The 13,766-nt window shown below is 45.6% G+C and overlaps 1 protein-coding gene across 1 annotated transcript in view; it reads left to right on the plus strand.

Annotated features, from left to right (window-relative positions):
* The first annotated feature begins 713 nt into the window (after window positions 1–713).
* LOC311526505 (ADP-ribosylation factor-like protein 8B) overlaps window positions 714–13,766 on the plus strand; it is a 52,211-nt gene continuing 39,158 nt past the window's right edge. Inside the window, exons 1-2 of the mRNA XM_084639633.1 lie at window positions 714–971; window positions 8,760–8,840. Coding sequence (XP_084495759.1) covers window positions 849–971; window positions 8,760–8,840 — 204 coding nt within the window. The 5' untranslated portion in view covers window positions 714–848. The remainder of the gene's footprint in view (window positions 972–8,759; window positions 8,841–13,766) is intronic.

Raw genomic sequence — 13,766 nt, forward strand, 5'->3', positions numbered from 1 at the left:
AGGATCCACTCTTTCGCTCCTTATGTGACCACACCTCCATCCCGCCACCTGCCCTTCAGTAATAAACCCCTTGAAGTAGGTTTCAGAGTAACAGCCATGTTAGTCTGTATTCGCAAAAAGAAGAGGAGTACTTGTGGCACCTTAGAGACTAACCAATTTATTCGAGCATAAGCTTCCGTGAGCTACAGCTCACTTCATCGGCTGCATACGAAAGCTTATGCTCAAATAAATTGGTTAGTCTCTAACTTGCCACAAGTCCTCCTTTTCTTTTCCCCTTGAAGTAGGGTTGCCAACCCTTCAGGATTGTTCTGGAGTCTCCAGGAGTTAAAGACTAATTTTTAATTAATGATTATGTCATGTGATGAAACCTCCAGGAATAGGGCCAGCCAAACTGGGCAACCCTACCTTGAAGGGGCCCACCCTATCACCCCTCATATGACCCCCGCAGTAACACCCGCCCTCTGACCCCCTCATGTAATCCCACCGCTCAATGACCCCCTCCCCCCAGGACCCACCCTGCCAGCCCTCATGTGATTCCCCGCCCCTCACGTGACCCCCCCACCGCCCCTCAATGACACCCCCGCAGAGACCCAGCCTATCACCCCCAGGCTCATCCCCCCCCCCCTTTCCCGCAGCCCACGTGCCGCGGAGACCCGCCCGGCCGCGCCGTCCCGAGCCCCTCCCAGTCTGCGGCGACTCAGCCAGCGGCAGCCTGGGGAGAAGGGCGGTGGCTGGGATCACGTGCGTCTGCCCGCTCAGCTGCTCCGACTCCGCTGCTGTCCCCAGCGCAGCCGCCGCAGCGACCGGAGCCGCCGGAGTTGGGAGGCGGGACGGGGGCGCTGGCCGGGATGCTGGCGCTGGTGGCCCGGCTGCTGGAGTGGCTGCGCTCGCTGTTCTGGAAGGAGGAGATGGAGCTCACCCTGGTGGGGCTGCAGTACTCGGGCAAGACCACCCTGCTCACCGTGCTGGCGGTACGGCCCCGGCCCCGGCCTCCCCGCGGCGTGGTTGTCGGTCTCCGGGAGAAGGGGGCCATGGCGCTGGCCCTCCGGCGGGTTGGGGGCGGGGGCTCTGTCTTGTGGCTGTGCCTTTAATGAGATGGGAGAGTGTCTGTAGGGCAGGCGGGGGAGATCTGTGTCTGGATGGGTGGGGGGCGGTGTCTCGGGTGGGGGTGGTGTGTCTCTTTAAGGAGGTGGGGGGGGGGAAGGCTGTGTCTGGTACGCTGTCACTGGGGTGTCTCTCTTTAAGGGGGCAGGGGGACCCTATCTGCTGCCAGAGGGCCGTGTCTGGGATTGTCTCTCTTTAGGGGAAATGGAGGCGGTCTGTTCCTGGGTTTGGATGCAGCAGGCCCCTAGCCCTGCCTGCTGGATGAACCTTGCCTGTGGTTGGTTCACCCCCCCCCCCCCCCCGGGAGTGAGCCCTTGGGACGGTGTGTAGTAGTACTGTGGTTTGGGGTCTGCGATCCCCTGTGGGGGAGAGGGGGGAGGCTGCAAGCAGGTTTCAGGTGGTCTGCCAAGCATGGCTGGCATTAGACTTGCTGCGGCCCAGGACAGAAAGCCGAAGCCCTGCCACAGGGTATTGCAGCTCGGGGCCCCAAGTCCCACTGCCCCAGGCTGAAGCTGAAGTCTGAGCAACTTAGCTTTACGGTTTCCCCTGTAGTGTGGGGCCCCAGGCAGTTGCCCTCCTTGCTATTCTCTAATGCCGGCCCTAGCCTTTATATGCAGAAAAACAGTTGTGGCACAGCTGGGCCAGTGAAGTTTTTATAGCCTGTTGGGTGAGGGGGGCCCCAGAAGGAAAAAGGTTGAGAACCCCTGTAGTAGTATATGGGGGAACATGGCTTGTATTTGAGGCTGGAAAGCAGATGGTAGCTAGAAAATTTGTTAGGATTTCTAGTGCCTTGTAGCTGAATGCCTGGCATTGCTCTTCTCTCCTGCTCACCTCCCCATGCCCTCAGGAGAGAGGGTTATTGCTTGTGGTGAAGTCCTCATCCTGTCATAAGATCTCTGTAGTGAGTGGGGGATGGGAAGAACCCTGGGACAGTGATCATTTTGCAACTGCTTTAATATCACACCAACAACAGATGTGAGTTTAAAGTAGGTTAGAGATGAGAAAATAGCTTTTTGATTATCGGGTTCATCTATCTCACTCTGAATCCCCTAGGCAAAGGATATTTGTACATTATACAAAGTCACTTTTTCTACAATAAAATAGTGTTTGTTTTATATAAATCATCACAGCAACACCGCCTATCTAGCCAAAATTCACCTGATAAAATAATGTTCTAGTCTGTCACTGAGACTTTATCACCACCTTCACTGAATCCCTTCAATGACTCCCACTCATCCATCACATCAAGTTTTAAACTTTTTTCACCTTACTTTCAATAGGTTTACATCAGCTTGTGTGTCTGATCTGCAGTATTATTGTGTCCTCCTCACACGATGCTGCCCTTAATGTCCTGTTCATCTCCTCTTCTCATTTCCACTTACATGCCCTTTTCCATTCTGTCCCTGTGCTTAGAAGGCCCACTCCATATCAGTTTGTCAAACCACCACTCTTCACATCCAAGTCCTTCCTAAAGATTTGCTTCCCTGATGCCAAAAAGTACACATTGAATATTAGAGCTGTTTGGAACATGGAATACTTATTTTGTAGGAAATTCCAAAATCTATGTAGAATAGGAATGTAACAATTTTTCAAAATGTTCATTGGAGCAAAATTCTGTAAGTTCATTTTGGAAGAATTCAAATGACATTTTGACTGTGTCCAAACATTTAGTTTTGACTTTTATAACAATGCATAAAAGTCTTGTTGATTGTAATGGAATATAAAGATTGAAAGATTTTTACTACTATGTCATGGCAGCCAAGGAACTAGGTAATAGGCAAGCTGGCCAGCAGGTAGCGATCTGAGGAGCTGACCAGTGTTCCCTCTTAATTTTTCCCACATGTGTGCGGAATGAATTTTGTTATGTGCACCAGTACAAAAGTGATGTGTGACACATCACCTCCATATTGGTGCACATAACAAAATTCATATGTGGGGGTGGGGCTGAGGGGTTCAGGGTGTGGTAGGGGGCTCAGGGCTGGGGCAGAGGGTTGGGATGTGTGGGGGGGTGAGGACTCTGGGGTGGAGCCAAGGATGGCAGGTTCAGGGCTGGGGCGGAGGGTTGAGGTGTGGGGGGGGAGTGGGAGTGAGGGCTCCAGCTGGGGGTGCAAGCTCTGGGGTGGGCCCAGGAATGAGGAGTTTGGGGTGCAGGCTGCCTCAGGGCTACAGTGGGGAGAGAGGACTCCTCCCAGTTCTCTCTCCCTGCAGCACCACCTGTGCTGGGGCTGCAGGATAGGCTCCTTTCCCCTGGCTGTGGCAGGTCTAGGCCAGGGCTAGGGGAGGGACGTCTCTTCCCCTGGCCACTGCAGGTCTGGGGCTGTGCTGGGTTGGGGCTGGCGGGGAGAGGCATCTCTCCCCGCCGCAGCCCTGAGCGCCTGCGCAGCGCTTAATAGGCTGCTGTGCAGCTTTGAGGGCACTTTGGCAACCTGGCTGGTCAACTCCTTTCTGCCTGATTTCTTTAGAAAGTTTCAATGGACTTGACACATTCGCATGGAACACTTTGATTCCATCAAATCAGCATTTTCTGATGGAAAATGTCGACCAGCCCTACCTGTCAATATGTACTGATCAGCTAAACTATCTTGTCTGTCTGTCTGTCTATTTATCTATTGTTACTCAAAGTTAATCTTTCCTTTGGGCTTCCTAATGGATCCCATTGTCTCTATTTTGCCTGTCATTGTTACTGTGATAAATGAAAGGGGGGTAGCTCCCTTTTGTGGACACGCAGCCAGCCAGTTAGCTATAGAATCCCTCTTGGTAGCTGTTCTCTACTTGCTTTATCTGTAAATGGTTTAAAAAGTCTGACTGCAGGCCTAGGTAAAAGAAAGTGAGTGGGCACCTGACCAAAAGAGCCAATGGGAGGGCTAGAACTTTTTAAAATTGGGGAAAAACTTTCCCTTTGTCTGTCTGTCCTTTTCTCTGGAGAGAGGAGACAAATAGCAGCAATGCTATAAGAAGCTTTAAGCCAGGTATGGAAAATTATCAGATCATATCTAGAACTACTTATCTGAACCCCAGATATGGGAATGTCTAGGAAGACGCGATTAGAGTTATTTCTTTTATTTTTTTATTGGCTCGTGGACTCCTCTGTGCTAACCCCAAATGCTTTTGTTTTGCTTGTAATCTTTAAGCTGGACCTTAAGAAAACCATTCTTGATGCTTAATTATTATATTTGCTCTTTTTAATTCTAGCAATAGCCTAAGTTCCAGATATATTTTCTTTCTTTTTGTTTTTAATAAAATTTACCTTTTTTAAGACCAGGTTTGGCTTTTTTTGTATGTCCTAAGAGGTTTGTGCATATGGTGTTTAATTAGCTGTTGGCAACAGCTGATTTCCTTTGTTTTCTTTCTCAGCTCTTCCCCAGAGGGTAGGTGAAAGGGCTTGAGGGTACCCCCACAGGAAGGAATTCCCAAGTGCGCCTTCCTAGGTTCTCAAAAGGGTTCTGCACTTGGGTGGTGGCAACATCTACCCATCCAAGGTCAGAGAAAAGCTGGAAACTTGGGAGATCAATACCAGCGTGGAGTGGCCAGTATTAATATTTAGAATCCTTGTGGGCCCCCACCTTCTGCACTCAAAGTGCCAGAGTGGGGAATCAGCCTTGACAGTTAGTACTAACTTATGTTGCGGTATCATCCATATAGACACTTGATGAGTCAGTCCCTACCCTGAAAAGATGGCAGTTTAAGAAGACAGAAAACAGAGGAAGCATGTGAGGAAGAGATACAACATATAAGCAAGTGATTGGGGTGGTGATAAGCACACAACTTCAGTCCACATTTGTTTCTTGTTTTACTTTATAATATGGGGACCAAGGTGCGATGAAGGGAAATGGCAGCGGGGGTGAGATCAGAGGAGGAAGGAAGCAGGATAAAGAGGAAAAAGATGAAAGGATGAAGAGAAGCATGCAGGTGTTGGAGAGTGAGGCTAGCAGTGGGGCCACTGGGAGGGTATGTTGTGGGGAAGACCATCAATCAGCAAACAGAAAAGGACGTCTGCAGTTCAGATTGTAAAAGGCAGTTTGCTAACATATCTGGCATTCAGGTGATCTGATGATATGGGCCTCAGCGGTGCTGCTGTTAATCTAGTCTTGTTCTGCTCGCAAGGGCTTGCTGTGCCCTGGGGAGTTCTTGCTTGGCAAACAATAAATCATCTTGCCGCTTGCAACCATTGCAAAAATGGAAATAGTCTTACGATAAGACAACAGCACCAGTGTAATAATAAGTGCGGGTGTTAGCGCTTAATGATTTACAAGGAGTTCGCTTCCCACTAGCAGTGTGTTTATGGTGCTCTGTGCAGGTACACTGGGACTGGCACAAACTCTAAACCTTCTGCTGTAGGTTAGAGGAGAACAAGTTAGCTAAGAAATAACACCTTTTGGTCTTGGGCTGCATTTACATTAGCAAACTCTGTGGCTGTAAGTCATCACGTCACAGCTCAACCAGTGGTAGCAATGTTGGAAGTGGAGCACAGACAGGACCCTCAACTTCTTGTTGTCATGTTACGTAATTCTACTCAGAATGTGCTAGACAATATGGTCGTACAAAATGGGCTAGACAATATAGTGGTACTGTGTGTGCTACAGTTTCTGCCATTACTATAATCAGTGGAGATGCACTACTGAAAAATGACGTGTCTAATTTCTGCCAGCACAGATGCAGTCTAAGAAGAATGTTATGAGATGAATCACTTTTAACCATATTTTCTGATTTGGGGGAGGGCACAGATTGCAGCTATGGAAAAGAACATGTATTGTGTCCTTCAAGTTGGAGATAAGGTATCATGATAGAGAAGGGTTGTTTGGGAACCAGTTCTGAAGTAAACAGTCCATGATAAGTGGTTCACAGTGGATTATTCTTGAATACAATAGACCTGAGGGGATTGGAAGTGTGTGGGCAGGGGGAGGGGACAGGTTGAGTGGGAAAAGAGAAACCATCATGACAAAGGACTGAGTGTATTAAACTCAAACTGTGGTGGACCATAAAACACAGGGATAGGATGTTGTTTGTATTGCAGTAGCTTGAGATCCTTGTCAGGGTCCCACTGTGCTAAGCCATGTACAAACATATTGTGAGACAGTCCTTGCCCTGAAGAGCTTGGACAAGATTTTGCCCTGTTCTACCAGTGTAAATCCAGACAAATTCCACTGTATGTAAAGGAGTTATTTGGGATTCGAGCCTGTATAACAGAGCAGAATCTGGGCCATTGTTAATGGTAAGAGTGACTGTTCATGAAAATAGTCCATGTAGTTAACTCGGGTTTCAGAGTAGCAGCCGTGTTAGTCTGTATTCGCAAAAAGAAAAGGAGTACTTGTGGCACCTTCGAGACTAACAAATTTATTTGAGCATAAGCTTTTGTGAGCTAGAGCTTATGCTCAGATAAATTTGTTAGTCTCAAAGATGCCACAAGTACTCCTTTTCTTTTTATAGTTAACTCACTATTTGGAACTATTTAATTCAGTATGCCAAAGCATTTATAAATTTGTAAGCATGTAAAACACAGGCACTCAGACTAGATGATCACAATAGTCACTTCTGGCTTTGGAAGCTATGAAAAATTCATTTCAAAACCCTCAAGCATCAAGTCTTTTGTCTCCTTCAGATTGTCGTTTGTTTTATTGAAATATGATAGAATAAGGATGTCTGACTGCACACCCCTGAATAATTATCAGACTTATTTTTTTTCACTTCAAGGCTCCTTATAGTTCTTGAAACAAATAATCTTATCAACAGATTCCTTGATAAGAAACTAAACTGTAGCTCATGAAAGCTTATGCTCAAATATATTTGTGAGTCTCTAAGGTGCCACAAGTACTCCTTTTCTTTATATGCTGATTGGGCAACAATTGGTAATTCTCCTCCGTCTCCACCCCCACCCCTCCCAGTCTTTCAGCTAGAAAGTCCAAGATTGTTTATGGAGAAGAGAACTATAAAAATAATGTCTAGCTTGTAACTGTTTCTTTTCTGCCATAATAGAAATATCTCAGAAAGATGAAACCAGATATCTAGATAGGAAACATTAACTGTTTGTGGAAGCCAATATATACATTGTATCTCCAAACCAGGGCTGTTATGGCTTTTATTTTATTACATATGTCTTCCTTTTTAATATGTCTGATGTATACTTTGCTAATAAAAATGGAAGACTTCCTTTCTTAGGATTAACCAAATTCATGGCTTTTAATGGATTCCTGGCATAACTTTCTAGTTTTTTCCCCAAGATTCCACTGTTTGAAGAATAATCACATTTCTTCTGGTTTCTCGCTTTGAAAGTCAGTTCAGCATAAAATAATTATTCAGCATATAATATTGAACAAATTAGACCAACGTCTTTACCAGAAGATTGAAACTAGCTAGGCTTTGTCTGATTTTATTGGCATTCCAAATTTCTGCTTCTGTTGCTGCTAGGCATGTGGTTTTATATAGGAGCACAGATACAATTGTGTTTGATGATGATGTTTGCATGTGGAGGCATTTATAGAAAGTGAATGAAGCAAAGAACAAGAGAGGGGACATATAGAAACAAAGGATGGGGGCAAAGCACGGGAGAAAATTTATCCATAAGACTGCCTATAGAGAAGTTTGTTGTCCTGGGAACAATATACCCTGAACAAACCAAAGAACTAACTAATAGGAGTTGTTTTAATCTGAAAGGTAGAGAACATTAAAAAAATCATCAAGTGAGAGTAACAGATCTTTATTGGAAGTTTTGTGACTTTTTAAGCCCTAGATTAACACTGGTTTACCATAGTTGGTAGATAAAGGATAGAGCGATGGAATCTTATCCTCTTAACCCCAGTTAATGAAGGGGAAAGATGCAGCAAGTCTGGTATGACCAGTGATAACACTGGGAATCAGTCAGTTGTCAAATGGCATAGAAAATAGCTCCAGTGTAAAGTTGTTAGTGGGAGAAAATGCCGACTATATTTATTAAAGGTACATTTTTGGAGGTGATGGGTGGAGAGGGCATAATGAGTCCTTTACTTAGGTTCTCATTTTTGACCTCCTCCTCTCTCATGGTCTATTTTAGCGCTTTGGTACTATGGTAAAGTACGCTTTAAAAAAAACCTAAGTTCCTTTATTGTAGCAATGCTCATTTCAACTGTGAGGCACTGGACAGGACTTCCCTTAACTTTGTGTATGAGAGAGTATTTTCCTAAAATTTCCCAAATTATCACTCACTCAGCTCCACTTATTGCAGGAATAAGAACCTGAGGGGAGGTGGTGCTTCCAACACCAAGCTACTCAAAATATCAGTTATTCCCTGCAGCACCACCCACTTTCACCATTGTTACCTTTGGTGGAGCTGAACCTATGGTAGCACTGGTGAGGAACTTTAGGAGAAATATCCTTTAGTGTTGTCAAGGCCTCATAGTAATCCAACAGTGCTGCCCCCAGTTTAGCTAAAGGAACCAGATGAAGTGTGTTGAGAATTTCTTTGACTACTTAGGATAATCAATCTAGGAACAAGAGGCCAGACATGAGTCAGTTTTCTCACACTGGCAGGACAGTGTGTTAATCAAAGGATTGGTTCATATTATTTTAAATAATTTACATAATTCTCAATTTATGTTGTGAAAATGAGATTATTTAGATTACAAATGATGAATGTATTCTTAATTAGTTATATTAATTATAACTTTTCTTTTTTTGGTTAGTCAGGGCAGTTCACAGAAGATATGATTCCTACAGTAGGCTTCAATATGAGAAAAATAACAAAAGGAAATGTCACCATAAAGGTAAGTGTTCTTGTTTGAATTATACAAAAGAGGAAGTAACTATTAAAACCAAATATTTTAGCATGGAGTGTGTGTGTGTGTGTGTGTGTAATATTTAGTGAGCATGGTGAAAATGGCTGCAGTTAGAATAATTGATGACAGCTGTCATTTTTGTTGTGTGATATAATAGGATGGACTATTCTTTTTAACAATCTTTATTGAGACTTCTTTTGAATATGCACTCTGGTCAGTTATTTCAAGAAACCAACAGAAATATGTTCACTTTTATGAAAACAGTCCTACATAGTGAAGAACACATTATTAAAGTAATCAAGCAAACTTAACTCAGTCTATTTAAAAAATAAAGTTAAAACTATTTTCTACACCTGCCACTGCATCTCTTTCAATTCTTGTGACTTTTCGATGACTCTTATACGTTTGAACTAATAATCTTCTCTGTGCTCTCTTGCTGTGTGAAAAACAGGAAAAATTTACTTGACAATACAAGGATGTAGTGAATCTGACTATATGAAGAGCTGTCCAATGCACAAATTAAACTGAAAATGATGATTTTTTTCCTCCAATCTTTTTCAAATATAGTAATCTTACAGTTAAAACATCAGTGCGGGTGAAAAGCAGACAAGTGTCTAAGATGACAATGTTCTTTTTTAGATGTTTCAGGTCAAAACATGTCATCTTTTTTCCAATAAATACATTCTTATTTTATTTGTCACTGGGAAGTCCCTGCCATGCCAAGCCTTCCCTCCATACTTCTTCAAATGGAAGAAGTTCAAAAATTATAGGATGGGCTGAAGGAATTTCTTTTGGCTCCAACTGATCTAAATTAGAGCAGTATTGAATATATTGAAATTACTGTGCTGTCTCATATGTAAACAGTTATCTGCTACTTCTCCTTTTTTCTTGTCTTCCGTCTTCTCTGTTCTCCTTCATCCTTTCTCCTCCATTTCTTGGAAATTGTCTCTCTTCCCTCTGGATTTGTGGGATTCCTGCACCTGGTTGAAAGCCTTGCCTACTTAGGAAAGTTTGAGAGGGTTTTTGTTTGCTTGTTTTTTAATAGTCTAAGATATTAATTTAAACTGTTGTTAAACTGCCAAAACCTGTCTGTACACTCTTAGGGTATGTCTACACTACGAAATTAGGTCGAATTTATAGAAGTCGTTTTTTTAGAAATCGGTTTTATATATTTGAGTGTGTGTGTCCCCACAGAAAATGCTCTAAGTGCATTAACTCAGCAGAGTGCTTCCACAGTACCAAGGCAAGCGTCGACTTCCGGAGTGTTGCACTGTGGGTAGCTATCCCACAGTTCCCGCAGTCTCCGCTGCCCATTGGAATTCTGGGTTGAGATCCCAATGCCTGATGGTGCTAAAACATTGTTGCGGGTGGTTCTGGGTACATATCGTCAGGCCCCCGTTCCCTCCCTCCCTCCCTCCGTGAAAGCAGCAGCAGACAATTGTTTCGTGCCTTTTTTTCTTGACTTACCTATGCAGACGCCATACCACGGCAAGCATGGAGCCCGCTCAGGTAACCGTCACCGTATGTCTCCTGGGTGCTGGCAGACGTGGTACTGCATTGCTACACAACAGCAGCAACCCCTTGCCTTGTGGCAGCAGACGGTACAATAGGACTGGTAGCAGTCATCGTCATGTCCGAGGTGCTCCTGGCCACACATGCGTGCAGGGACTACATTAGAAGTTACTTGACCAGGTCATTCTCTTGAGTCCTGCAGTCAGTCCTATTGAACCATCTTACGGTGAGCAGGCAGGCGATACGGATTGCTAGCAGTCCTATTGTACCATCTTCTGCCGGGCAGGCAAGAGATGAGGATGGCTAGCAGTCCTATTGTACCATCTTCTGCCGAGCAGCCATGAAATGTGGATGGCTTGCAGTCCTTCTGCACCGTCTGCTGCCAGCCAAAGATGTAAAAGATAGATGGAGTGTATCAAAACAAGAAATAGACCAGATTTGTTTTGTACTCATTTGTTTCCCCTCTCCCCCATCTAGAGGACTCATTCCTCTAGGTCACACTGCAGTCAATCACAGAGAAGGTGCAGTGAAGTAAATCTAGCCATGTATCAATCAGAAGCCAGATCAACCTGCTCGTTCCAATAAGAACAATTACTTAGGTGCACCATTTCTTGTTGGAACCCTCCGTGAAGTCCTGCCTGAAATACTCCTTGATGTAAAGCCACCCCTTTTGTTGATTTTAATTCCCTGTAAGCCAACGCTGTAAGCCATGTCGTCAGTTGCCCCTCCCTCCGTCACAGCAAAGTCAGACAATCGTTCCGCGCCTTTTTTCTGTGCGGACGCCATACCAGAGCAAGCATGGAGGACGCTCAGCTCACTTTGACAATTAGGAGCACATTAAACACCACACGCATTATCCAGCAGTATATGCAGCACCAGAACCTGGCAGAGCGATGCCGGGCGAGGAGGCGACGTTCGCGCGGTCACGTGAGTGATCAGGACATGGACACAGATTTCTCTGAAAGCATGGGCCCTGCCAATGCATGCATCATGGTGCTAATGGGGCAGGTTCATGCTGTGGAATGCCAATTCTGGGCTCAGGAAACAAGCACAGACTGGTGGGACCACATAGCGTTGCAGGTCTGGGACGATTCCCAGTGGCTGCGAAACTTTCGCATGCGTAAGGGCACTTCCATGGAACTTGGTGACTTGCTTTCCCCTGCCCTGAAGCGCATGAATACCAAGATGAGAGCAGCCATCACAGTTGAGAAGTGAGTGGCGATAGCTCTGTGGAAGCTTGCAACGCCAGACAGCTACCGGTCAGTTGGGAATCAATTTGGAGTGGGCAAATCTACTGTGGGGGCTGCTGTGATGCAAGTAGCCCACGCAATCGAAGATCTGCTGATATCAAGGGTAGTGACCCTGGGAAATGTGCAGGTCATAGTGGATGGCTTTGCTGCAATGGGATTCCCTAACTGTGGTGGGGCCATAGACGGAACCCATATCCCTATCTTGGCACCGGAGCACCAAGCCGGTGAGTACATAAACTGCAAGGGGTACTTTTCAATAGTGCTGCAAGCTCTGGTGGATCACAAGGGACGTTTCACCAACATCAACTTGGGATGGCCGGGAAAGGTACATGACGCTCGCATGTTCAGGAACTCTGGTCTCTTTCAAAAGCTGCAGGAAGGGACTTTATTCCCAGACCAGAAAAATAACCGTTGGGGACATTGAAATGCTTATAGTTATGCTTGGGGACCCAGCCTACCCCTTAATGCCATGGCTCACAAAGCCGTACACAGGCACCCTGGACAGTAGTCAGGAGCTATTCAACTACAGGCTGAGCAAGTGCAGAATGGTGGTAGAATGTGCATTTGGACGTTTAAAGGCGCGCTGGCACAGTTTACTGACTCGCTTAGACCTCAGCGAAACCAATATTCCCACTGTTATTACTGCTTGCTGTGCACTCCACAATATCTGTGAGAGTAAGGGGGAGACGTTTATGGTGGGAGGTTGAGGTAAATCGCCTGGCTGCTGGTTACGCGCAGCCAGAGACCAGGGCAGTTAGAAGAGCACAGGAGGGCGCGGTATGCATCAGAGGAGCTTTGAAAACCAGTTTCATGACTGGTGTGAAAGTTCTGTTTGTTTCTCCTTGATGAAACCCCCCACCCCTTGGTTCACTCTACTTCCCTGTAAGCTAACCACCCTCCCCTCCTCCCTTTGATCACCGCTTGCAGAGGCAATAAAGTCATTGTTGCTTCACATTCATGCATTCTTTATTCATTCATCACACAAATAGGGGGACGACTACCAAGGTAGCCCAGGAGGGGTGGTGGAGGAGGGAAGGAAAATGCTCCACAGCACTTTAAAAGTTTACAACTTTAAAATTTATTGAATGCCAGCCTTCTGTTTTTTGGGCAATCCTCTGTGGTGGAGTGGCTGGTTGGCCAGAGGCAATCCTCTGTGGTTGGGCGTCTGGGTGTGGAGGCTATGGAACTTGGGGAGGAGGGTGATTGGTTACACAGGGGCTGTAGTGGCAGTCAATATTCCAGCTGCCTTTGCCGCAGCTCAACCATACGCTGGAGCATGCTGGTTTGATCCTCCAGCAGCCTCAGCATTGAATCCTGCCTCCTCTCATCACGCTGCCGCCACATTTGAGCTTCAGCCCTCTCTTCATCCCGCCACCTCTCCTCCCGGTCATTTTGTGCTTTCCTGAACTCTGACATTATTTGCCTCCACGCATTCGTCTGTGCTCTGTCAGTGTGGGAGGACAGCATGAGCTCAGAGAACATTTCATCACGAGTGCGTTTTTTTTCTTTCTAATCTTCACTAGCCTCTGGGAAGGAGAAGATCCTGTGATCATTGAAACACATGCAGCTGGTGGAGAAAAAAAAAAGGGACAGCGGTATTTAAAAAGACACATTTTATAAAACAGTGGCTACACTCTTTCAGGGTAAACCTTGCTGTTAACATTACATACATAGCACATGTGCTTTCGTTACAATGTCTCATTTTGCCTCCCCCCTCCCCGTGGCTAACAGCGGGGAACATTTCTGTTCAGCCACAGGCAAACAGCCCAGCAGGAACGGGCTCCTCTGAGTGTCCCCTGAAGAAAAGCACCCTATTTCAACCAGGTGACCATGAATGATATCTCACTCTCCTGAGGATAACACAGAGAGATAAAGAACGGATGTTGTTTGAACGCCAGCAAACATACACTGCAATGCTTTGTTGTACAATGATTCCCAAGTACGTGTTACTGGCCTGGAGTGGTAAAGTGTCCTATCATAAAGGACGCAATAAGGCTGCCCTCCCCAGAAACCTTTTGCAAAGGCTTTGGGAGTACATCCAGGAGAGCCGCGAATGCCAGGGCAAATTAATCCTTTCACATGCTTGCTTTTAAACCATGTATAGTATTTTAAAAGGTACACTCACCAGAGGTCCCTTCTCCACCTGCTGGGT

The sequence above is a fragment of the Lepidochelys olivacea genome (assembly GCF_965140295.1).
Source record: "Lepidochelys olivacea isolate rLepOli2 genome assembly, chromosome: 1".
Taxonomy (NCBI): Eukaryota; Metazoa; Chordata; order Testudines; family Cheloniidae; genus Lepidochelys; species Lepidochelys olivacea.